Source organism: Rhineura floridana, chromosome 11 (assembly GCF_030035675.1).
Source record: "Rhineura floridana isolate rRhiFlo1 chromosome 11, rRhiFlo1.hap2, whole genome shotgun sequence".
Classification (NCBI taxonomy): Eukaryota; Metazoa; Chordata; class Lepidosauria; order Squamata; family Rhineuridae; genus Rhineura; species Rhineura floridana.
In genome coordinates this window covers 41939754-41965588 of record NC_084490.1, presented here as the reverse complement: position 1 = coordinate 41965588, position 25835 = coordinate 41939754, and the positions used below count along the sequence as shown (strand labels likewise).

The following is a 25835-nucleotide window of genomic DNA, read 5'->3' as shown; positions in this document are numbered from 1 at the left end:
TAGGTGACCCCAGGCATATGTATCCATTTAGGTTTCCAAGCTGCTGCATCCCAACAGCTCAGGAAAGGTAAGAACTAGGGATGGAATTTTCTGAAAATCTTGGTATCTGCACACTTTTTCCTGAATTCTCTTCTCACTCCTTGCTCATGATAAGAAGTCACTTACGTCCCCACCAATCCCCATTTCCACTAGAAATACAAACAATTCTTGCATATTATACGCATTACTCTATGTATAATATACCCATTCTATATGCATATACACTCCAGGCTTCCTAAAGTAACCAGCAAATAAACATATACATACAACGATGCATATAACCATATACAAGGTATTATTATTATTATTACCACCCATCCTTCACCAGCAGGTCCAGGGCGGGTAACAGCAATTTAAAATTCGGTATTAAAAACAATTAAAACAAACCACAATCACAAGAACATGGTGGGTCCTGAAAACATACACCTCCAGTGCCAAAGGTAAAGAGACACATCTTTAGCATTTGATGAAAACTGTACAGCAAAGGTGCCAGGCGCAGCTCTGTGAGAGGCTGCCACAGAGAATGCCCTTTCCTTGGCCACCCCCCCCCACACTTCTGAAAGTGGTGGAACTACCAAGAAGGGCCCTCTGCAGATCTTAACACCCAAGAGTCTACAGGAAAGGAGGTGGTCTCTCAGATATTTGGGGCCTTTTTTGTTTATTGCACACTCTTCACCATCAGGTCACAGTTTAAAATTCAATATTATGCTGCAGAAATATAGTACTGCATGGGGCTGCCTATTCTATATGTATTATACATATAATATTCTTATTTTTTGCTTATATTTTGCATATAATTGCATATCATGCATGAGCAAGTGATCAATGTGAGAGGCAGTCTGATACAGACAAAGCTCAATTGGGTTGGAACTGCCAGATCCCATGCAAAAATCCATTTAAAACAGATTCCTCCTCCATTCCTAGTAAGAACACTCCAATCAACTGACAAAATATTATATCCATTCAAGCATTTTATTGAAGGCATAGATTTATCACATTTGTATTCCACTCTTCCTTCAAAGAGCTCAGGGTGACTTTTATGGGGTTATTCCATTTTATCCTTACAAGAAAAATCCTGGCTTAGTGACTAACCCAAAGTCACCCAGTGAGCATTAGGGCGGAGTAGGGCCTCCCCAGCGCATGCCATACAAAAATAGTTTTAAAATAGCCCAGCTATTAAAAGCCAGCCCAAGAAGAAGCATGGATTTTGGCAAGTCTCCAAGGGAAGAGAAGGCATTTCATGGCTGCCAGCCTCAGTCCTTCATCTCCCCTTTGTTCCTTACCTTTCTTTTCAACTGCTGTATTTCAGCCTCAGTCACAGCATGCTTGATCTGGAGCTGTCAAAGAGAGTAACAAAGAGAGTTTAGCCCGGATTGGGGAACCTTTTTCCAGACTGAGGGTCACAATCCCATCTAGACAACCTCATGGGAGCCACAGTGGTGGGTAGGTCCAGAGGCAGTGAAGAGTGGTGGTTCTGAGGTCAATGGGGCAGTGAATCCGCTCCGGGTTTTAGTCCAAACTTTCAAGAGTTGTCCAAGGTGCTGAAAGCCAGAGGCAAAAGTAGACGAAACAACAAATGCCCATTTTACCTTTGTAGAGTAAGTTAGTTTCTACACACACCTCCTCTCTACTTTCCATCCAGGCAAGCAAGAGGCATACTCAGAGTCCAAGGACACATTCCAGCCAGGCAAAAACGCTCATGGAGGGTATGAGGTAGGGCTGGTGAGAGCCGTGGCCTGGGGAGAGGGATGTGTGGGTTGGGGAGAGTCTTGAGGGCCAGACAGAGAGGCCTAGAGGGCCACATATTGTCCCTGAGCCACAGGTCTCCCACCCCTGGTTCAGTTCCTTCCCTTGTTTAGATGGGATCCCAATATCCAAACGGCTTTTGACTGCATTCTAATCAGAGGATGTGCCAGACATCTTTGGAGAGGCTTTGTTGCCTGTCATCTTTCTGACTGGTTAATGATTATAATAAAATTATGGGCTACAGGGATGACTTGGTGGCAGAAAGGACACACTGAGACCTGAGCTGGCATTGTGAGTAGGTATGTTGCTGGTGAGCACTGCCAGGTTTTACTGGGGTTCTTTTTACACTGGTTGGGGTGAGGAAGCTCAGGCTAAAGGACCAAACTAAGATGTCTGTTGTCTTTATTATTTCCCCAAAGCTGCTATTATTCCCCCATCCTTCCAGACCCACAGAGGAAACTTTTATTTTGGTTTCTGCCAACTTCTGATGGGCTAGGTAGGACTTGTAGATAGACTGCATGGAGAAATAAAACAGCAATCCTTGCACCCCTTGCTATCGCTATCACTTTCACCACCCTACAGCTGGACAGCACAAAGAAAAAGAGAGGGAGAGATATGGAGTTTTTCAAAACCACATGTGCTCCGAGCACAGATGGGGCTGGCTCTTTTTCTCCAGTCCTCTGCAGGGTAGAGATGCATCTCAGGGCCAGTGTGTGTGGGGTGCTCTCCTCTTGTCACAACTCACTAAGCCAGGCAAGGGAAGCCTTTGGCCTTCCAGATGTTGCTGAACTACAACTCCCATCATCCTTGGCCATTGCCCATTTTGGCTGGGGCTGATGGGAACTGTAGAGGTTAGTTACAGCTGCCTGTTTTTTCAGAAGGTGTCAAATATTTTTTGTTCCCATTTGTGTAAATCGGTCAGTGACAGCAATAAATGTGAGAACCTGTTCTCCACAGCGGCACCCCAATTATGGAATGCCCCTTCCCTCACAGACATGAATGGCGTCAACCCTGATGGGATTTAGGTACCTTCGAAAGATACATCTGTTCACTCACACAACTGGTTAAATTGGCTGGAAGTGGACGAGGAGTCGCTCTGGCTGATTCTAATCCTGATTCCTCTGTGATGGCTTTGATGAGTTATTAAGATTGTACTGTGGGTTCTCTTCATTGTAACCTGTTCTGGGATTGATTTGAATGAAGAGCAAGCAGGCTGAAAGGGGCTCAAAGTAATACATGAAACAAATTTGTTCATCGTGTGTGTGTGTGTGTGGGAGAACCCCACTAAATCAAAGTCAGCAGCAAGGCTTCCTGCTTCTTAGGCACTTTCTCCCCTCGAGGGTTTCCTCATAAGGCTCCAGTTTAGCAGTGCTGAGGCATTTCTATGTACTCTCTCTCTCAAAAGGTAGCAGAGCAAGTCGGCAAGCATTGGGTGGCTTCATTCTGGGTGTTTACATGAAAGTTTGCCGACCCACGTTCCAGAGCTTACTAGAGGCCGGTACACACATTACAGTGGAAGCAGAGACATGAACATTTAGCACTTCCCAGTCTGGCATGTGCCCTTCCCTTTTCCCCATCTTTGATTGCCATTTACACGGTGCAGGAGCAGAAGCTGGTGCTGGAGAGCTGGGGCCACCTGCAGTTCCTCAACACACATTCCCACCTATATTTTTTCAAAGGGGGGGGGGAGGAGAGGGAAATAGTAAGTCCCTCACATGTTAGGGGGTAGAAGCCAGTATACACTGTTTAATACTTAGGAGCTTCAACAGTTATGTATAAAACAGCCTCAAGTGAGATGCCCAAAAGGGTGTAGCTATCGCTCCTTCTGGCAGGGATGTGGGGGTTTCAATTTTAGAAGGCTCGCATTGCACATCAAAAGCCCTGGCATCACAGTCTCTGGGCAGCTGAGCTAAAAGAGGAGCAAACCTGCTCCCTCAAGTGTTGCTTTCTATACTTAGATATAAGTCATCAGATAACAGAAGGCTGCATCTGCCACTAGGGGTCGCCAAGTCATGCAACCTGAGCCAGGGTTGTCAAATGCACAGGCACCAATTTCTTGCAGCCACACACATAATAAACACAAGATGGCTCATGGCAGCTTGGTCTCTACCACTTCCTTCCAGATCCCTCTCCTTGCTCGTATGCTTTGTTTCATTCCCATCTTATTCTCTCTCACCGTCTGGAAGTCTGATCTCCTTCAGCGCAGTGTTGGACTGTGCATCTTCACACATCCAGTTCTGTTCTTTCCAGATAATTGGTCTGTCCTAATTCATCCTGGAGGCCATGGGTTTCAAATAAGGCTGGACCCAAAACACCTCCCCTCCCTTACTTTTGTGGAACTCTTAGTTTCCCCTGAAAAGGGAGTTGGAGACAGCTGTGAAATTTCTTACATTTTTTTGGAAGGGGTTTACCTGTCAGATATGAAGCAGCAGAGTACTATAGTTAGTCTTTCTTTTAACTGTTTTTTTTTAAAGAAAGCATTGCTGCCAATGTAGTGGTGCCAGAGCTGCAATAAGCAGCAGCAGCCCAGCAGTGTTTCTTCTTTAAACATAGTGTCATTTCCAGATGCATTATTGGTAAAGCAATAACCACCATCATCTGTGGCCTTCCAGATATTGTTGGACTCTAATTCCCATCAGTCCCAGCCAGCATGATAAATTATTGTTGATGATGGTAACTGAAGTTCAACATGCTCTGGAGGACCACAAGTTCCCCACGACTGACCTAGAAGGTATATGGAGCTCCCTGTCTAATGGAAACATATATGAAGCCTTTTCTTGTTTCTAAGCATGCAGCAGAAATGGCCAGTACATTTACATTAATTCCCACAACTAAGGGAAAACTTGTTCTTTAAATTAAACAAATAAAAAAAACCTCACAGAGAAGTATGCCATTTGTTGAGTTGTGGAGGTGTCTATAGAAGCACTTGAGCACATGGCTGTGCATATGTGTACTTCACTTCTCAGAAGAAAAAAAGACAGTTGAAGCACCTGATGTATTTTAAATGTATGCAATGTAACATGGTCCACGGTCGCACTAATGCCAAGTGTGGATTTAAAACTAAAAATGGCAAAGAAGCAGGAGGGATGGAGAGAAGGAGAAGGATCAGAATTCATATGCATGAGACGCTGGTCACAAGTGGGTAAGGATATAGCAGCCGCCTGATCCCACTTTCCTGTTCAGATTAGAGAACCAAGAGATTCAGGAAGTATATATGAGGAGTAGGGCTGCAACCTTTAACTGATTATAACCAGTTAGATCAACCAATTACAAATCTTTTTTAATGGACTAAAACCCAGCAGTTTTCTTTTGTGATCACCTACCTGTCAGAGTGGCTTGAAAGGAAGGAGATGGTCATTTGTGCCCAGATTTGAAACTAAGGGCTGGGCTGAAATATTATTGGCCAGTGAATTTTCATGGGTTTCAGACAATGGGGCAAAAACAGCCCTGGAAATGTTCATGATTTGGGGGGATGGGAATTCGGCAAAATCTCTTTTAACATTTGTGTGCATGTGTGTGTGGGATTTCTTCTTTGAAGAATGGGAGGAAGGCTATGCCGTGAGGCAGCCACTGCCAATTTATCAGAAGCCCTCTTGGTAAACATCTTAACATAAAGAAGAGCCTGCTGGATGAGGCCAGTGGCCCATTTAGTCCAGCATCCTGTTCTCATAGTGGCCAACCACATGCCTATGGGAAGCCCACAAGCAGGAACTGAGTGCAAGAACACTCCCCTCCTGCGGCTTCCAACAACTGGTATTCAGAAGCATACTGCCTCTGGCTATGGAGGTACAGTAGGGCCCCGCTTTCCGGCGTTCTGCTTTCCGGCGTTCCGCTGATGTGGCGGCTTTCAATCAGGGGAAATTCCCCAGTTTAAAGCCGATTTTGCTGCATTTTCGCATCATTTTCGCGCGACGCGACCCATTAAAGTCAATGGGTTCTGCTTTACGGCGATTTCCGCTTTATGGCGGGGGCCGGGTCCCTAACCCGCCATATAAGCAGGGCCCTACTGTAGAGCACAGCTATCATGGTTAATAGCCATGATAGCCTTATCCTCCATGAATTTGTCTAATGCTCTGCTAAAGCTATAGATGTTGGGGGCCATCACTGCCTTACGTGGGAGCAAATTCCATAGATTAACTATGCAGTGTGTGAAGAAGTACTTTCTTTATATGAACAAGTTAAAAAAAAAAGGTCCCGATATCGATCCTTGGGGAACTCCATTTTCTACATCCCTCCATTGGAAGAACTGTCCATTTATTCCTTCTCTCTGCTTTCTGTTTCCTAGCGAGTTCCTCACCCACAAGACCTCTCCTCTTATTTCATGACAAGCTTACTCAGGAGACTTTGGTTGGGTACCTTGTAGAAAACTTTTTAAATGTCCAAGTACACTATGTCAACTGGATCACCTCTATCTATATTCTTGCTGACATTCTTAAAGAACTCTAATAAGTTAGTGAGACAGGACTTACCCTTGCAGAAGCTATGCTGGTTCTGCTTCAGCAAGGCTTGTTCTTCTAAATGCTTGGTTATTTTTATCTTTAACAATACTTTCCACCAGTTTTCCTCAGACAGATGTTAAGCTAACTGGTCTGTAATTTCCAGGATCCTCCCAGGATCCCTTTTTAAAGATTAGTGTTATATTGGCCACTTTCCAGTCCTCAGGTATGGAGGCAAATCTGAGGGACATTTTGCATATTTTTGTTAGAAGATCAGCAATGTCATATTTGAGTTTTTTGAGAACTCTCAGGTGAATGCCATCCAGACTCAGCAATTTGTCAGTTTTTATTTTGTCTGTTAGGCCTACGACGTCATCTCTCATCATCACTATCTGCTTCAGTTCCTCAGACTCCCTTCCTGCAATTCAGGCACAGTGATCTGTCCTGTATCTTCTGCTCTGAAGATAGATGCAAATAATTCACTCAGCTTCTCTGCAATTTCCTTATCTTCCTTTAGAACACTTTTGACTCCCTTGTGATCCAAGGGTCCAACCCTCCCTAGATGGTCTCCTCCTTTTAATGTATTTTAAAAATTATTTGTTTTTGCTCTTTACATTTTTAGCAATATGCTCCTCAAATTCTTTATTAGCATGCCTTATGGTCTGCTTGTATTTCTTTTAGGGATGTGCTAGAATTCCACCCAATTCAGATTTGTTATCAAATTTTCCATTAATTTGTTTATTCGCTATTGTTGTGGATAGGATTTTTATGTAGTGATTTTCTGTGGCTATTTTTGGAAACAGATTTTTTAAAATAAAATCTGCATCTAAAATATTAATATTGATATATTTATTGACACATTTATTGACACATTTATCACATTCTCCTTCAATTTATTGATATTAATATCAATATTTTTTCCAATGGAAAAAATGGATAGGTAAAAGCAGCAGTTTGCAGACCAAGAACAAAGTTGAATCAATACTAGCTTGTCAGTTGACGGAATGCTTTCAAACTAGTACTGGCCAATGGATCCCATCCCTAATTTCTTTTGGCAAAAGTTGCATTCCTTTTTATTCTCTTTCTGAAGGAAGCCTTCTTGCCTCTAATAGCATCTTTGGCACTGCTCGTTAACCACACTGGCATCATCTTGGCCCTGGTGGTACCTTTCCTGATCTGCAGTATACAGTTGAGTTTCTAAAATTGTGTTTTAAAACAACTCCCAAACAATTAAAGAGGAATTTGACCCTCTTGACTTTGCCTTTCAACTTCCTTTTTACCAATCCCCTCATTTTGGGGAAGTTTTCCTCTTTTGAAGTCAAATGTGACCGTGTTGGATTTTCTTGGCAACTAGCTATTTACATGTAAGTTTAATTGAATAGCACTATGGTCACTGCCCCCATTTGGTTCAACAACACTTACATCTCGCACCAGGTCCTGGACACCACTTAAAATTAAGTCCAGGGTCACCGCCCCTCTGGTTGGTTCGACGACCAATTGTTCTAGGGCACAGTCATTTACGGTATCTAGAAATTTTACCTCTTCATCATGACTGGAACATATACGTAGCCAGTCTATGTCAGGGTACTTGAAGTCACCCATTACTACAACACTTCCTCATTTGGATGCTTCCTCGATTTCATTTTTCATCTCAGGATCTCCCTGAGCATTTTGATCAGGGAGACGATAGAATGTCCCCAGTAATAAATTACTCTTGGGGCTTGGTATCAAATTCCACAACAATTCTATGGAGGAATCTGCCTCTTGGGTGTGTGTTCTATCTTGCTGGATTCAATGCCCTCTTTCACGTATAGAGCAACACCACCTCCAATACATTTTTCCTGTCCTTCCAATATAGTTTATATCCATTGATTTTCTCCATTCCTCCAGGTGTCCATTATGCTCACTATATCAGTGCTGTCCTCTAAAACCAAGCGCCCAGTTCTCCCATCTTGGCTCACAGACTTCAAGCATTAAGTGTATAAACACTCGTATACAGTGTCTCTCTTCAAGTGTCTTTGGCACTTTTATTTGGGCCTGTGGAACTTTGGCCTCTCTGAATTGCTATCCTGTGTCCCTACACTCACAATGCTTAGTTCAATGCTTACCCCAATTAATTTTTCATCATTTTTTTGGTCTTCGTCCCGGGGGGGGGGGGGGGAGAATTTGTTCCAAGCTTGACCCTCCTCAGCTCCCATTGGCTATCCGTGCTTTAGGTATTTACCTCTTTAAATTTATGCACCAGCTTTTCAGGGTCCATCTCAACAGGAGACAGCATATCTTCATTTTCAGCCAGCTCAAAGACCTCAATGGCCATCTCACTGCTGGGGAACATGGGACTCATCTCTTCATCTTCATCTGTAGCATATTCCCCCGTCTGCAAGTTGCAAAACAGGAAGCGTTATTGTTTATACCCACAGATGCGGAACAGAACTGAGAGTGTGTTCAGATAGTACCTTGAGACATAGGAAGAAAGAAAAACAACAAGTCTTGTTCAACTTTAAAGACTAACAAATATACTAAGGCCTAACCTTTTGTATCACTTCATCACTGGATACAAATCTGACATCAGCAATGGCATTAAACCTTGCAATTTCTGATGTCAGTTTTGTGTTTATTTCTTCTTTGACGGTCTCATGCCTATGAAAGCTTATGCCATAATACGTTTATAAAGGTGCCACAAGACTCTTTTTGTTGTTTATGCTGCATAACAGACTTAACATGGCTACCCCTCTGGAAACTGTTACAAAGGAAGAGAGAAGTAAAACCGAGTCATACATCCAGTTTTTGCATGGCTCAAGTAATACTGAAAAGAGGCATGTGGGGGAAATTCCACACTGGGGGCTTGCACATTTTCCAAAGCAAACCTCTCTTTAAATGTTATCTGAACAATGTAAACAAACGGGAAGTGGAGCTTGCTTATATGTCCTCTCTCCCTGCATCAAGATAATGTCTGAAGCTATACACATAAGCTATATGTTTAGTAGGCTTAAAACTCTGGGAGCTGCCGAAGGAGGAGGTACCAATTATCCTTCTATGATCTCCAGCAACAATGTTTATTTGGCATTCAATATCCTGATACAAGATATAACAGTTGCCCAGGAAACTTCAAAGGGCAGCACAACAGAGAAAGCCATTCCCTATGTTGTTTGTCCCCAGCAGGTATCCTGCTGTTGGATAGGGAGGTTCCTTTGTTAGCTCTCATGGTTAATAGCCAATGATAGACCTGTCTTCTAGTAAAACACATTAGCAGTTGCACAAATGAAGTTAAGGATGCACTACATGGGAATAATTTGCCTACTGTGAGACTGTTAAGTCTCACACTGACCTCGGTTTTACAGCAAACAATCTATACTGTAATGAACTACAAGATGTTGTGATTACTGACTGAAGTGGCAATGAAGCCTCTAGCACTCATTTGGCTAAGCTGGTGTGATGCTGTGTAGAGTTCACAATCATTCTATCAGGCAAGGGTAAGGATGGGGGAGATATTCGATTCAGTTCACATTTAAACCAAATCTACCACATTTGCACTTTGTGAAACAATATGAGAGAACCAATACACAGCCATCCTTTGAAATTTGCACTTATCCAAATGTGATGTAGCTTTCCAACCAATGTTTACAAAAATGCACATTTTAGGAGGAAGTGTGCATAAAAATGAATATATCAGTGAAAACAACATACAAAAATGCAGGATTTCCACAGGAGGTTACAGGTTATGCATTGATTGGAAATGAAGCCATATGACTGCTCCAAAACAATTGTAGGTGCAGAGTACTGAAAGCAGGATCACATAGGACTGCCCTGATAGCATCATGAGCACAAATCATCATGAATGTACACACAAAAAAAGGATGTCTAGAGGGACCATCAGTTTTAGTCAAATCATCTTCCCTGTAGCTGAGGGGGCCAACACAAAAAGCAAGAGACCTTGGGCAGATCCACATGATGCTTTTAAAGCACATTCAACCCACATTTAAAAGACATGACTTCCCCCAAAGAATTCTGGAAACTGTGGTTTTCCCTTCATAGAGCTCCAAATTCCCAGCACCCTTATTTATTTATTATGTATTTGTTACATTTATACCCCGCCTTTCTTTCATCATGGAGCCCAAGGCAGCATCCATGTGCTTCCCAGGTGGTCTCCCATCCAGGAACTGACCAGACCCAGACCGGCTTAGCTTCAGCAAGGTGGTGGCCTCATGTGCCTTCAGACCATAGCCTGGGACCTAACTGTTAACAAACTACAGTTCCCATGATTCTTTGGGGGAAGTCATGTGCTTTAAATGTGCGTTGGATGTGTTTATTTCCTCTGGCATGCCTTCAAATTCAAGCTCTGAGAAGACTGAGATGGAGGGAACTCAGGCTGAGTCTCCTTTCCTTCTCCTCCTCGTCTCCCCACAGGCAGCAAGAAATCCATTCCACTTACTTCTTCGTCTTCCTCTGTATATTGGGTATACCTCTGTTCCATCATTTCCCGCTGCCATCGTTCCTGCTCCAGAGTCTGCTGGATGAGCTGAGCCACCTCGCTCTGCTCTCCTGGCTTCTCCCTGCCAATCAGGAACCTAAAGAAAATGAAAGAGAAAGAAGGAGAGTAAGAGTGGGAATCTCAAAGAAGTGAGTCAACCTTAGTGGCCTTATAGCCCCCTTCCAACTCTACGATTCTATGATACCAGGAGCTATGTGTCCAGGCTGTATATAAACCAGGCTCAACAGATCCCAGTACAGTCATCTTCTAAGCCATGAATCAATTTGTGTGGATTTGCTTATTTTCACAGCTTGAAAAAGTTACTTTTTTGAACTACAACTCCCATCAGCCCAATCCAGTGGCCATGCTGGCTGGGGCTGATGGGAGTTCTGGTTCAAAAAAAGTAACTTTTCCAAGTTCTGCTTATTTTGTACAATCAGTTCTTCTTCAATTAGACATGGAGAAGGACAAGGAGGTATGCTGAGGACTAAAGTCCTCTCATCCTACTTTTTCATGCTGAACAGAAGCCCTGCTCAGCCACTATTTCTGAGGGCTAAACTAGCTGTGCTGTGGGGGAATCATAATATAGTAGAGTTGGAAGAGGCCTGTAAGGCCATCAAATCCAACCCTCTGCTGAATCTGTGATCAGATCTTTGGGTGTTTTCATGTTAAAAATAGCTGCCAGGACCCCCCAATTTGTAGGGAAACTGGCCTTTTCTCCTTCTGTTTTCCTGATCTAAATCTCCCCCATCTCAGTTCCTGTTAGTCCTGCCAAAGGAAAATATAGGAAGCTGTATTGTGCCTGTCTTTCTCCCATAGCACCGTACAGGCTGCGTGTGTGATTTTGGTTGAGAAAACAATGCAAGGGGGAGAGTTAAATCCCCCTCAATCAGAGCCACTGCTTTGATAACAACTGGAGTTCTACTGCCACTGCTGCAGAGAGATATTCCCCTTTGGGGTTTTAAAAATGAAGAGTGATCTATAAATAAATAATCTTTCATCTTGTATTGGTTGAGGCTCTGACAAGGGGCTGCCCAGTGATTAAAATGAATTAATCCAAATCAAGGTCTTGGGTGTGTGTCCAGAAAGCCATAGAGATTTCAAGGGCCTGGCCTTAATCTGAGCTTGGGGCCCATCACAGCTAGTCCCTGCAATTGATTTTCATTGGCAGGGCTCAGGAAGTTGTGGAGTGATAAGGATAATGTTGAGTGCTTCTGAGCACATGCAGAGCATGCTTCACAAATGGGTAACCACATCTCGCTGCCCACTCACCTAGGATCATATTCCAGATGTGAGGAAGTGACTTCCTGACACGCCTGAGTCCCACAATACCTCTGTTTTCAGAAACTGAGGATGAGGCAAGGGCTTGTGGTAGATACACCTCTTGTATTTGAGTATCCTGAGTTCTTGCAGCATAATGTCAGGGTGCTCCCCCCCCCAAGTGATTAAAAATGGGTCAGAGCACCAGTTAAATTGACTACCAAAGCCTTTAATTGGTTAATAGGGCCCTTCTATCTGTAAACGCAGAATGGTTGCTGTGGAGGATGGAGGAAACTAGTTGCCTAGCAACCCATTCTCATAGTTGAGGTTCCTGTCGCTTGGGAACAGATCAGCACTCATGGCTCAGAGGAATGGGTTAGGTTCTAGGTCTGACCCCATATACTGCACTATCCTTTCTGTTGGAGGAACACGGGCGTGCACGTGTAAGATTTTCTTGGTTACAGCACATTTTCAAACAGCCCATTCTTTTAAAAACCACCACTACAAGGATCCTGCAATGGTGCCAAGTCTCTCATTCTTAATGCTGCCAGGAAAAGTCAGGCCAAATGTCTCTATTGAGATTTTTTTTTTAAAGGCCACAGAGGCAGCCGTACAGATAAAGGACAAAATAGAACTGCAGCTGACAGGATAATTCAGCCAGCCCAAAGTCCCATGGTCTCCCCGCCAAACTCAACACACATTCCTTTTAAAAAACCCTTGATTTACTTTGTAGGAAATAATAAAATGGCCATGACATTGAACACTTTCCCATGATGCAATAGGGCACACTTCTGAAGTAATGGGCAGTGCTCCCCAGTTTCTATTAAATGGAACCCAAAGCTGACAGGACGCTGACAGCTTTTGCCCATTTCCCAGGAAGCAAAAGTGCCTGCTCACAGACTCCACCCAGCCCATCCTTCCGGTTGTAGTCAAAATTCTCTGTGAACTGCTGGGCAAGAGCATTGGAAATATATAACAATAACTGTAAAAAAAATGAAATAAGGCAGGGAGGGACAGAGGATCCCTTTTGTTGCTGTGCTTTGAAATTCAGTACCCTTGTTTTCATTTTCCTTTGTCCCACCCCTCCCCCCCAAAAAACCTTTCCCACTAGATGTTTGGGTTAGAATGTTTGGGTTTTGAAGGAGGAAAGGGTAGCTGGGTTGGTAGTGAGTATGAAGGAAAGTAGAGAGGTCAAAAGCTGCCATTCATGTCATGCGGCTACTGTCAATGAGCAGCATGTTAGTTCATGTGAGTGGGTGACACTAACCAAAAGGGATATCTTCCTATCACGTACGAACCCAGGATCCTGGTTTATTGGTCCTAAACCAGCCAGGATCTGTAAGCCAACTTAAAACCCTGGTTTACAATCCTGGCTTGTTTGAGGGTAAGAAACTAGGAACCTGGGTTCACATGTCACGCTGAACTAGTCCTGCTTGCGTAAAGGTAGGAGTGAAGCCAAAGCAAATGCGTTCCATACTTTTGCACTGTAAGCCAAAAATCCTGGCTTATTCTGATGTATGAACACAGCCAGTGCATGTCCTCACAAGAGATAAGAGTTACAAAGAACAAGTGTATTGAAATCTCAATGCTCCTGCCTCTTCCCTGTCCAAGTAATGCTATCAAACCAAATTTAAGACAGCATTTTCACTCTCTGTTGAGGTGCAGAAAGATTTGCCAGAGAGGAGAAGAAAAGGAGATTTGAATTGGGCACTTAGAAGCAGAAGTAACAGCAAAAAAGAGAAGAGCCTACTTGACCAGAAAATGAAATGAGGAATGTTGAACCAGATGTTTAAGAGGTTTGATACCTGCCCCCTGTCAGAACTGAAGTAGAAGATTTTGCATGCAGATACAATTACCTGCTGAGAATTTACTGGAATATGCTTTGATATATTCCTTAAAGAGGAATATATCCTTAAATGACTGTGTAACAGGTGGACTTTCCACAGGTGCAGACTGTCCCCACCATATCTCCATGATGAGGGTAAAGTCAAACCGGTTTAACTTCTGTCCATCACACAATCTTGCCTGCCCCTTCCTTAGTGTTTTAAACGCTATGTAGCTTGTTCTCTACTTTCAAAGCACCACAACAAAAGGGAGTCTTTAAACTACATTTTAGTGCCTTAAAAAAAACCCCAATAAGTGACAGGTAGAAATCTAACAGATAAAGCCATTCATCACTGCATCTCCATCTGTTGAATTTCTATCTGGCAGCAGACATTTATAAGCACAGAAGCCCTGACAGAGGACGGGGTGGGTGGGGGGGACAACGATGACGACATGAATTCTGCCAGCAAAAAAAAGATGTCATCCTCATCTAGCTTCTTTTAAACTTCTTCGGCATGATTAGCTGAAAGCACTGTAATAAGGAGAGTCTAACCTGCCTGCTTTATTTGGTTTTTACATTCATTCCTGTATATTTCCATTGCTCTTGCCTTGCACATAGAACATTATATCAACTTCAATTGGGAGCTAGAAGTATCTCTAGAGAACCATTAAGATTATAGCCCCTTGATGTAATGATGTCATGAACTCACCAAAGCAATACATTCCCATATCTGCTCAACTCTACATAAATAAACGGAGGAAGCAATGTCACCGCTGACAGGAAAACCTATCAGCTGCCACCTTACTCCCACAACAATTTCACAGGAAACAAAATGACTGCTCATAGAACATTTTCCCCTGATGCAACAGGGCTCTCCCTGAATGAAGCAGGATTTCTGCTCCTCTGTATCTGTTTTTTTTCAGACAGACAAACAAAACATATTCTGGTCCCATCACAAAGCTGGGGTGCACACCGTTCCCCTACCGGACTCTACCCTTGGTATTCCTCAGCACGGAGGCAGCAAAGCTTTGAGTCACACCCACCAAACTGGTGCCATCCACCTCGACGATTAGGTCGTTTACCTGGATCCTGAGGAAGGAAAGGATGGAGAAAATTAGAATGGGATTGACAGTACAGGTGCATGAGCATGTGCAAAGTCAAGGAGAAAAATTCCCATATTCGGTAATTATTAAACAGCAAATCCCAGCTCACATCATGGAAAGTGGCCACATTCTCATTTGTGGAGAAAATGGAAGATGTGTTATTTTTATCAATCTGCAATACTGCAGTTATTTTTAATCGGCCAACTCTAGGACACTTTTTCAGTATATGAAGGTCTTTATATTCTCATTTGGTTGCCAGTAAGTTAGATTGAATGATAGTGCCTTGACGGGCTCAATGAGCTTCACAGCTAATCTGGGGCCTTGATCTTTGGTCTCCTCCATCCAAACCCAACATTTTTTTCACCACAAACCCCCACATGCTGGTGCTTCTCCATGTGAGTTTAAATACTAGAAGTACCCTTGTCTCTGTTTGCGGTCATGCCAACACAGCTCACAGTGGGTTGTGAGAAAAAGCCACAAGTCAGAGGATGAGCCTGTGTAGGCCTCACTGATAACATCCCTTGTAAAACAGAAATGCTACTCTTTCAAGATTAAAAAGAGAATCAAAAAGAGACGAACAACTGGAAAAGAAACCTAGGCAGGGCAGTTTTAAAAGAGACCAGGTGGATTCTCTACAGCATTTGACCAGATGCAAAATAAAAAATAAAAAATCTGAACATGCAAAAGAACCTGGCCGGATGCAACTTGGTGAGTGATTTCTGTAATCTTACCAAGTTTTCTCCCATGAATACCCCCTGTTTATATTTCACTGGTGCCCCTGGTACTGGGCAGGGAGCCATGTTGGTTGCCATGACAGCGAGCAGCAGCCCTGCTGGCATTTAGCACCAGAGTTGCTTCTCTTCCTCCCCCATCTCCCTTTTTAAACATTTCAATTCTGTGAGAAAATACACAGCCAGCATTAAGGTGTTCCATCCCATCAAAGAGACAGTGGTTGCTTCTTTATTTAAATCAATGATCTGGGATGGGTAACAATTTATTAAGGAGCTACTATAACAATTTACGTGTAATATATTTATTTCAACTTATATACTACCTTATCACACACAAATCCTCATGATGCGTAATGGTACATTAAAAATAATGATATAATACTCTTTTAAAAACTTTGGGAGACCAAACAATGAAAAAGAGATTTTAAAGGCCAGCCCTATAGCATCTCAGTCTTAGCTCCTAAAAGCCAATCCCAAGTAAGATAACATCATGTGGCAAGAGAGGGGAACCTCCGACCCATGGGCCAAACTCAGCCCAGCATGGGTCCCAATTTGGCCCACAAGGCTCTTTTCCTCAAACCACACTTGATGTCATATATGATGTGAGGTGGGGGCAGGTAGAAACATAGCTGGATCAGCTGCACTAGATTGTGCAGCCGACCCCTGCAGAAAGCAGGGTTGAAGTCACCACTCTTCAGCTGGAGTGGCTGCGCAGCTGAGTCTTCCGTGGGGATGGGGACTGATAAGGATCTTGCCCACTGGACCAAAAGGGATTCCCACCCTTGTCATGTAGCTACAGTTGTAGAGACATAAGAAGAGCCCTTCTGGATTAGGGGAAAGGCCCATCTACTCTAGCCATCTACAGTGGCCAACCAGATGCCTATGGAAAGCCTGCAAGCAGGACCTGAGGACCGCAGCAGTCTCCCTACAGGATACAATTAAGAAAGATCCTGATGACTGATTTATTAGTGAAAATGCACATCACACTGCCAATCAGACATTCTTTTAAAGGAATCCAAGAGCATAAGCAAACGACAGATACGAGTATAAGGAGGGAATAATTTATTTATCACATACTGGAGCACTACAGAAGACACATCAATACATTTGTCTCCTTTTTGACTGTGCTGGAATCTGACAGGGTATGCTTTGTTTTAAATTCTGCTTAATCAGTCTTATATTTAAGCTGATAGCCAGAGGCAACGAGAAATTACATGAGGTGTGTGAAAGGCTTGCAGAGAATGGATTGAGTACTCTATTCCTCCCCTGCACCCAGCACAGAGGCCAACCAGGCTGCCAGAGGAAAGCCCTCTCCTTCAGTTAGCTGATCTGCTAACTAAAATATGTAACTTGTCCCTCGGGTCCTCCTCCGTGCCTGAGGACTGGAAAGTGGCAAATGTAACGCCAATATTCAAAAAGGGATCCAGAGGGGATCCCGGAAATTACAGGCCAGTTAGCTTAACTTCTGTCCCTGGAAAACTGGTAGAAAGTATTATTAAAGCTAGATTAACTAAGCACATAGAAGAACAAGCCTTGCTGAAGCAGAGCCAGCATGGCTTCTGCAAGGGGAAGTCCTGTCTCAGTAACCTATTAGAATTCTTTGAGAGTGTTAACAAGCATATAGATAGAGGTGATCCAGTGGACATAGTGTACTTAGACTTTCAAAAAGCGTTTGACAAGGTACCTCACCAAAGGCTTCTGAGGAAGCTTAGCAGTCATGGAATAAGAGGAGAGGTGCTCTTGTGGATAAGGAATTGGTTAAGAAGCAGAAAGCAGAGAGTAGGAATCAACGGACAGTTCTCCCAATGGAGGGCTGTAGAAAGTGGAGTCCCTCAAGGATCGGTATTGGGACCTGTACTTTTCAACTTGTTCATTAATGACCTAGAATTAGGAGTGAGCAGTGAAGTGGCCAAGTTTGCTGACGACACTAAATTGTTCAGGGTTGTTAAAACAAAAAGGGATTGTGAAGAGCTCCAAAAAGATCTCTCCAAACTGAGTGAATGGGCGGAAAAATGGCAAATGCAATTCAATATAAACAAGTGTAAAATTATGCATATTGGAGCAAAAAATCTTAATTTCACATATACGCTCATGGGGTCTGAACTGGCGGTGACCGACCAGGAGAGAGACCTCGGGGTTGTAGTGGACAGCACGATGAAAATGTCGACCCAGTGTGCGGCAGCTGTGAAAAAGGCAAATTCCATGCTAGCGATAATTAGGAAAGGTATTGAAAATAAAACAGCCGATATCATAATGCCGTTGTATAAATCTATGGTGCGGCCGCATTTGGAATACTGTGTACAGTTCTGGTCGCCTCATCTCAAAAAGGATATTATAGAGTTGGAAAAGGTTCAGAAGAGGGCAACCAGAATGATCAAGGGGATGGAGCGACTCCCTTACGAGGAAAGGTTGCAGCATTTGGGGCTTTTTAGTTTAGAGAAAAGGCAGGTCAGAGGAGACATGATAGAAGTGTATAAAATTATGCATGGCATTGAGAAAGTGGATAGAGAAAAGTTCTTCTCCCTCTCTCATAATACTAGAACACGTGGACATTCAAAGAAGCTGAATGTTGGAAGATTCAGGACAGACAAAAGGAAGTACTTCTTTACTCAGCGCATAGTTAAACTATAGAATTTGCTCCCACAAGATGCAGTAATGGCCACCAGCTTGGACGGCTTTAAAAGAAGATTAGACAAATTCATGGAGGACAGGGCTATCAATGGCTACTAGCCGTGATGGCTGTGCTGTGCCACCCTAGTCAGATGCAGCATGCTTCTGAAAACCAGTTGCCGGAAGCCTCAGGAGGGGAGAGTGTTCTTGCACTCGGGTCCTGCTTGCGGGCTTCCCCCAGGCACCTGGTTGGCCACTGTGAGAACAGGATGCTGGACTAGATGGGCCACTGGCCTGATCCAGCAGGCTCTTCTTATGTTCTTATGTTCTTAAGCCATGCATAGAAATGTGCTGCTGGAGGAGGGCTCTACTCATTTCTGCCCCCTTTACACCTCTGATTATCCTTTGCCTCCCCCCTCGCCAATTTGTCCTCCTCATGGTCTTTCAGTGCATTTTAACTCACCAATTAAAACAAGATAAAGGGGGGAGGAAGCATGACAAAGGTTTCCAAAATGATTGATGGAGTTACCCTTGCACAGTTCTAGAACTCAGGGTCATCCAATCACATTCCTTGGCAATGGGTCCTGAGTTCAGAACAGACAATTCATCCAACAACTATGTTGTGGGCATCACTGTTACAAGATGTATGATGACCACTAGACAAATTCATGGATGATAGCAAAATCAATAGCTATGAGAGGAAAATAGATCTCCCCTCATATTCAATAGTGGTATTATGCCACTGGTGAATAGTTGATGGGTATAAACACCAGTAATTGGCTGCTTCTGTCATGGGTAGATGGACAGCTGGAGCATGTGACTGACCACACCTGGAGTGCTGAGCTGGATGCGCTGACCCAGCAAGGCAGTAATAATTTACAATGCTGTTTATTTGTTTGCTTGCTGCCTTTCTATAATATCAAGTCCCCCACGTCATGATTACTGAAACACACAACACATCAGAGATTCCATCACTGTATGTCTTGTTGCCGTCAACCATGGTGTTCTTTCTACCTTGTACACCTGTTAGAGGCCAGAGCCTTCAAGGTTTTAATTGCTATCTTCAAACTACAGAACTTCCAGCAGTAATTTCACAACAAACTATTTTGGGCGGAGAGCAAATCCTACAGCGGTAGGTATGATTCCAGCATTACAAATAGCGTAGTAGGGCGGGTACAGTTTGACTTTTTTTAACTGGAAAATGTTTACAAGGTTTGTAACTAAGCCAGAAGAGATTACGTTGCTCAGGAGCTGCTACCAAAGCATCAGAAATAACATGTTTTTAACTTTCAATGGGTAAACAAAACTATAAATCGTTAGACAGGACCCACCTGTTATTTCAGTAATGTTTAAGAACATAAGAAGAGCCTGCTGGATCAGGCCAGTGGCTCATCTAGTCTTGCGGCCCATCTAATCCAGCATCCTGTTCACACAGTGGCCAACCAGTTGTCCAAGGGAAGCCTACAAGCAAGCCCTGTGCAAGAACACTCTCCCCTCCTGCAGTTTCCAGACACTGGCATTCAGAAGGATACTGCCTCCAACTATGGAGGCAGAACATAGCCATCATGGCTAGTAGCCACTGATAGCCTTATCCTCCATGAATTTGTCTAGTTTCTAGTTGTTTGTTTCTAGTAGTTATGACATACAGGATTGAGATTAAGGGCTCATCTTACATTGTAGCCATGTATAGCAAATCCCCCCAAATCTTTTTTTTCCAAAACACTTTTGGGAAGGGACATTTTAAACTGGAAGCTAGGGTGGAGGGGAGAGGGCTTCAAGAGAAAAGCAACTGACAGCTTTTCTGATCGAACCAGTGGGCTGGAATGCTGTCCATAAATTAATTGTTTGGATGTTCCTGCCTGCTGTTCCCAGTGGCAGGTTAGTCCACTGTCATTATGTCTTGCTCCTATGCTAAGTTTTGCATTTGCATACTATAACAGTGCAACCCCCTTCCCAAAATCATAGGAGAAAAGAGGGATAGATTAAAATGGATCAAAAAGAAACTAAGGCTCCCATCCTATATGCACACTTACTTGGGATTAAGCCTCACTGTGCAACTAACTTAAAAGGAAACATGAATCAGGCCAATAATTCAACAAGGTCAATATGGAACATGCTGCCATGTGAAGCTGCCTCCATCAGCAACTAGCAATTATGCAGCCAGAGTATGCAGGCCTCTCTGCAAACCAATGGCCTGCTTAGGAACAATTACTGCCTGTAATTTTATGACAGAAGTATTGAACATTTTTTGTGTAACCAGAACCAAAGACTTAAGGAACAATACAAAAATGTGTATGTTCATATATAATACATAAAATAACTAAGGCTACTGCCCTCAACACATTTATTAGGAAATTACAACCCATTAAACTCAGTAAGTCCTATTTCTGAGTAAACACAGGGTAGAGACACACTTACTATTCTGGCGGTTCCAGTGCATCTCCACCTCTCTTTTCTAAAAATGGGGGCACACAATGCTAGTCAAACCTGGCTCTTTTTACTGTAAAACCTGGTGGGATCATCCTGAGTGTGTTTTTAAAAAATTCACTTCAGACAGATGTCGCAACTGATCGGCAATATCAGCCTGTTCCCCCTCCATGCTGGCCAATGGAAATGCTTTGCTGTAAGTAACTAGTGTGCTCACAGCCATACTTAGGATCATTCTATAAGAGTCTTAGTCTAGCCACTCATTACACTCACAATATGAAACCAGTTCCACCATGTAAGAGTTTTGTCTGTTAAGAATTTTGTTGGCTCTCCCACTAAGAAGCCAATAAAGCTAGACAGAACAGAAAAATCACACTGTAGTTTGTTAATTGTGATGGGAATTACAGCTCTGTGAGGGGTAAACTACAGTTCCCAGGATTCTTTGGGGGAAGCCATGTGCTTTATGGAGTGGATGTAACCTTTGGCTACATTTCCCCTCTGTTCTTTACCTCTCCTTACTGGTACGGTATATTGTCCCTGTTATGCCCCCTTCCAATTCCTAGGGGAAATTAGGAATTTTATAAAGAAAGAGATAAATAATGGATGGCGAAAAGCAGCCAGAGACTCCTCCTTTACTGTGTGGTGATATATTTATGCCCCCCCCGTTTTCTCTTCCTGTTGAAGAGGAAGCAGGCTTCAGAATTCTCAGCTCTCATGTAGAGTATAACATGTAGACAAACCCTTATTATAAAACCAGAAGTAGTGACTGTGATGCCCTTGTAGTGTTTGTATAATATTTATGGTAAGTGCCGGTTTTGTAGGTTAAATATGGTAAATACAGTGAGTTTGAAGGGGGGAGTACATGTGATGGAATGTTGAGGAATGCTGTGTTGTGTCTGGGTGGTTGAATGTATTCATGGGAGAATGACAGTTGGTCAGAGTTCGATTTTGATTTTGGGTTGAAGAGGGTGAGGGGTGGATGTCTATTTAGATGGGTAGTGAGGCAGGTTTAGGAATAAAGTACATGAAGAGAAACTATAATTTGTTGAAGGTCATTTATATGTAACCACATGCATGACAACTGAATTCAAAGTAATCTTGTTTATTCCCAATGTTACTTAATAAATCTGTTTGGTTTAACAACATGCCTGATCCTTGGCTGGGTTCATGCAGAGGAGAAGGGCGAGCAGAGGAAAAACCAAAGCTGGAACCAGTATCTATGGTGCCAGCGGTGAATGGTTAGTGTATCAGCAGCAGGTATCCAAAGGCAACCCAGGGCTGTAGTTTTTAAAGACAGAAAGATCCGGGGGGGGGGAGGTTGTGGCCTGAAAGTGTACCTAGGCACTTAATAGCAATCTGTTAAAGGAGGAGACTAAGGCAAAATCTCAGGGCAGCATTGCTTTCCAGTGTGTCAGGTAGTGACGCCTAGTGGTGGGATCATGAGAGATCCGTGCTGGGGCCAGCGCAAGAGAGGATGTCTGACAGTGACCTGCAACAAAATGTTGCAGCATATCCTCAACCCATGACAGGCACATTGTTCAGTGCTCCAGCCAGATTGGAGAAGTATCCTTACTATGCTGTTTAGGGCTCACGGAGGACACCTTCCCCCCTCCTTTTCCTTACTGTACTATTTAGTGCTACAGGGCTTAAGACTGGGGTTGGCTGCATACCTCCTAGATCAGCTTTCCCCAGCTTGATGCCCTCCAGATATTTTGGACTACCACTCCCATCAGCCCCAGCTTGCAACAAGTGTGCTGGCTGCTGCTGGTGGGAGTAGTAGTCCTAAACATCTGGATGACACCAGATTGGGGGAACTGTCCTAGATGTCATAAGCTTTTAGCTCCAGTTCCCTCCCACTCCTCCATTTTTAAACTGATCCTTTCATTGCATGGCTCAACTGCCCTCAACTGTAGACTTAATTGCTGGATTCACATAATGTGTCCAACATCCTGTTCCTTTAGAGCTGCTCATAGAAAACAGTGGAAGAAGTCAGGATTTGAGTGTAGCTGTGGCTAGGCAACAATGTATACAATCTTTCCCCAACTAAAAGGAGTAGTAAAGATAGGAGTTCCTGTTTGGGCATTCAGTGTATCCTGGACATTCCCTCTCCTGACAATGAGATGAATTACTCGAATATTTCTTACCTCTATGCCCTCAACATTGGAAACTTACCAGACTTCTCCTCTATATTTCATTTAATTTATGAACTTATATGCTTCTATACTTCCATATGCTTCTATACTTGGAAGGCCTTCAAGTATGCAGAAACTACTTCCTTATTTCTGGGTGGCCCTGTTTTACTTCCAAACAGATCATCACTTATTCACTCAAGTTCACCATTAGAAGGAATGATATCATTTGGTTGCTTGCCACTAGCCCTTCACTCAGAGGCATAGAATGTTTGTGAGTCATTCACTATAGTAAGTCGACAATCATAAGAGGATCACATTCTGTCACTTTCAGCCAGCATGGTTTTTCCTCTGCCCACAGCATTCCTTTCTGTGAGACAAAGTTGGACGTAACTAGCAATAATTAACGAGTTTACAGTGGCAGAGGTTTGATGTCAACCAGACTGACCTGCCATCTCGGTGAGCTGCTCCTCCTTCTGTCACCGTCTTGACAAAGATGCCAAGTTTTTCTAGGCCCATATCAGCCCCTGCTCCCATCCCGATAATACTTATCCCGAGACCCTCTGAATCTGCAAGAGAGAGACGAAAAGGTACACTTTCATTAAAATATGAGGTGCCAAGGGTGGAAGTTACCAGAATCTGATAATGGATTCTGCATTTGGAATCTGGTAGTGCGGTTTTTCTCCAGGGAACCCCACATAGTTCTTGGAAGATAAATGTGTTCTCAGTTTCCAGCCCCAGGGGGCAGAAAGAGAGCACCTGAAAGCAGGTGAGGACTGTTTATATCAGGACAATATGGAGAGGACAGATGGCAGGAAAGCAACTGCAGTGTGTCTGTGTGCAAAAGGGAAAGAATGCAAGTGTCCAAAAAGAAAAAGAGAAGTGTTTTGGGAGGGAAGTAAGAGCAAATCCAGTGTTCATTCATTTTAAATCCCATCCTTCACTAAAGTCACAGGGCAGGTTACAGCATCGGATAGCATATGCAATAAATATGATAGATAACCACAGAAAGAAGTCAATAAAAACTCACAATCACAATGTTTCTCATATCGTAGATGTGAATTGTTAACAAGGAAAACAAGGGTTGAAATTACTCTGCTCATGCTGAAATTTAAGTGGATGTCCACAGTGCATTCACAACATGGATTGGACCACAGGCAAAAAGATCCACACATTAAATGAGCCAATCTGGGCATATCAGATAGGAGCCAATGAGGCATCAATGCTTCACATCTTAGGATGGGATGGGGAACCTTTATCTCCTCCCCCTCCCCCAACTGCTGCGGGTCAACTTTGACATGTGGGCACTGTCAAATTTGACCTGAGTGTGGGAAGGGAAGACAGAAACCAGTGAAGCAAAATCAAGCAGGATTGAACTCTCCACTTATCAGCTGATATGTGAAGACTTCAGTCCTGCTCTCTGCAGCAGTCTGCTTCATTGGCACATTCTCCAGACATGATGAAGTAGCATCAAGCAGGATTGAACTTTCTGCTCATCAGAGCAGGACTGAACTCTGCTCATCAGCAGATGAGCAGAGAATCCTGCTCTCTGCAGAGATCATCAGCTGATGAACAGTGGGATAAGTTCTGCTGTTTTGGCTGTGCACGCTTCTCCCTGCAGGACAGAGAATGATTTAACCCCTGCCCAGCCCATCAGCTGATGAGCAAGGGGTTCTATCCTGCTACTCTGGCTTTGTGTGTGAGTGACACAGATGAACACTGACCATCAGCTGACATCACCCACCAATGGAGTGAAGTCAGCTGAGTGGCAGGTAGGCATCATTTTGGAAAAATGGCCAGAAGTGGATCCCCTGTCAGGCCAAGACTGACTCCGGGGCCAGAGGCTCCCTACCAGTTTTAGGATTATCCTAAGGCTAATCCTTGGTGATGGTTGTATATCTCCTTAGTAGCATATTTTCCTTGCTTCTAACCCTCCCAGAAGAAATGGGGTGAGAGAACAGCAACAGGGCAAGGTGGCCAAAGGAAGTGGGAGTAACATGAACCAGGCTCTAAATATGATCCTCCAGAGGAAAAAAGCTAGGATTATGTACCCCAGTTCTTAAAACGTATGTGAACAGAACAGGGGTAAGGGAACATCTTCCTGAATAAACCCTTCCAAAATGCCTAATGCCTTTACTCATGTGAATGTAGCTACTATAGAGCTGGAACTTAATTGGGACCTAATAGATATTCTGGTTACATCCACATCATCCATTTAAAATACCTGGTTTCCCCCAAAGGATCCTGGGAACATTAGTTTGTTAAGAGTGCTGGGAATTATAGCTCTGTGAGAGGAAAACTACAGTTTCCAGGATTTTTGGGGGGAAGCCATGGGCTTTAAATGTGTAACAACAATAACAATAAATGGTGTGGATGTGACCTTCCTGTAGCAATTTCCAGAGGGGTAGCTGTGTTAGTCTGTTTTAGCAAAAACAACGGAGAGACTCCTGTTTGCCCCAGAGGTATGCTTACATCAACTAGAAACTAAGCCTTTAGTTTTGCGGCTCCATCATTATGGAATCAGCTCCCAGCTTTATACATTCAGCTCCCAATCGAACTTAACCAAGCACCTAGCATTTTTGCTTTTAGGCACCTACTGGAGAGTTATCTTTTTAAGAGGGCTTTCCCTGAAGTGTGTCTCAGCCATTTTATAATGTATACTAAATGGAATCTGTGTTTTTAAGATCTTTTTATCAGATTGTTATGTATATGTTTATTTTTATTATGTATTTTGATTGTTTTTAAAAAATGTTTCTGTTGTATATACTGTGTCAAAAACACTTATTGGGAAGCAATCAATCAATCAATCAATGGTGGGGAATGTAAAGGTTGGTGTTAATGACAATGGAAAGCAAAAATACACTTTGTGACAACTTAAGTAGAACATAAATGTATGCAACATTATTCTTCTTAGCAGCAGTAATTGGTGATAACGCAGTCATCTTAGCATTGCTGGGTGAAGCGGCAATACAATCTGACCTTAAAGGTATGTAAAATGAATACAGTGACCCTTCACAGTAGCAGTGATGGCTGATAACAGAATCGTCTTAGCATTGCT

General features: G+C 43.2%; 1 protein-coding gene across 1 annotated transcript in view; it reads right to left on the bottom strand.

The window, feature by feature from the left end:
• Positions 1–25835, bottom strand: part of PPP1R9B (protein phosphatase 1 regulatory subunit 9B) — an 83944-nt gene that overhangs the window by 11809 nt on the left and 46300 nt on the right. Inside the window, exons 3-7 of the mRNA XM_061588131.1 lie at positions 23226–23346; positions 14762–14866; positions 10654–10789; positions 8446–8598; positions 1323–1376 (exon numbers count right to left, since the gene is read on the bottom strand). Coding sequence (XP_061444115.1) covers positions 1323–1376; positions 8446–8598; positions 10654–10789; positions 14762–14866; positions 23226–23346 — 569 coding nt within the window. The remainder of the gene's footprint in view (positions 1–1322; positions 1377–8445; positions 8599–10653; positions 10790–14761; positions 14867–23225; positions 23347–25835) is intronic.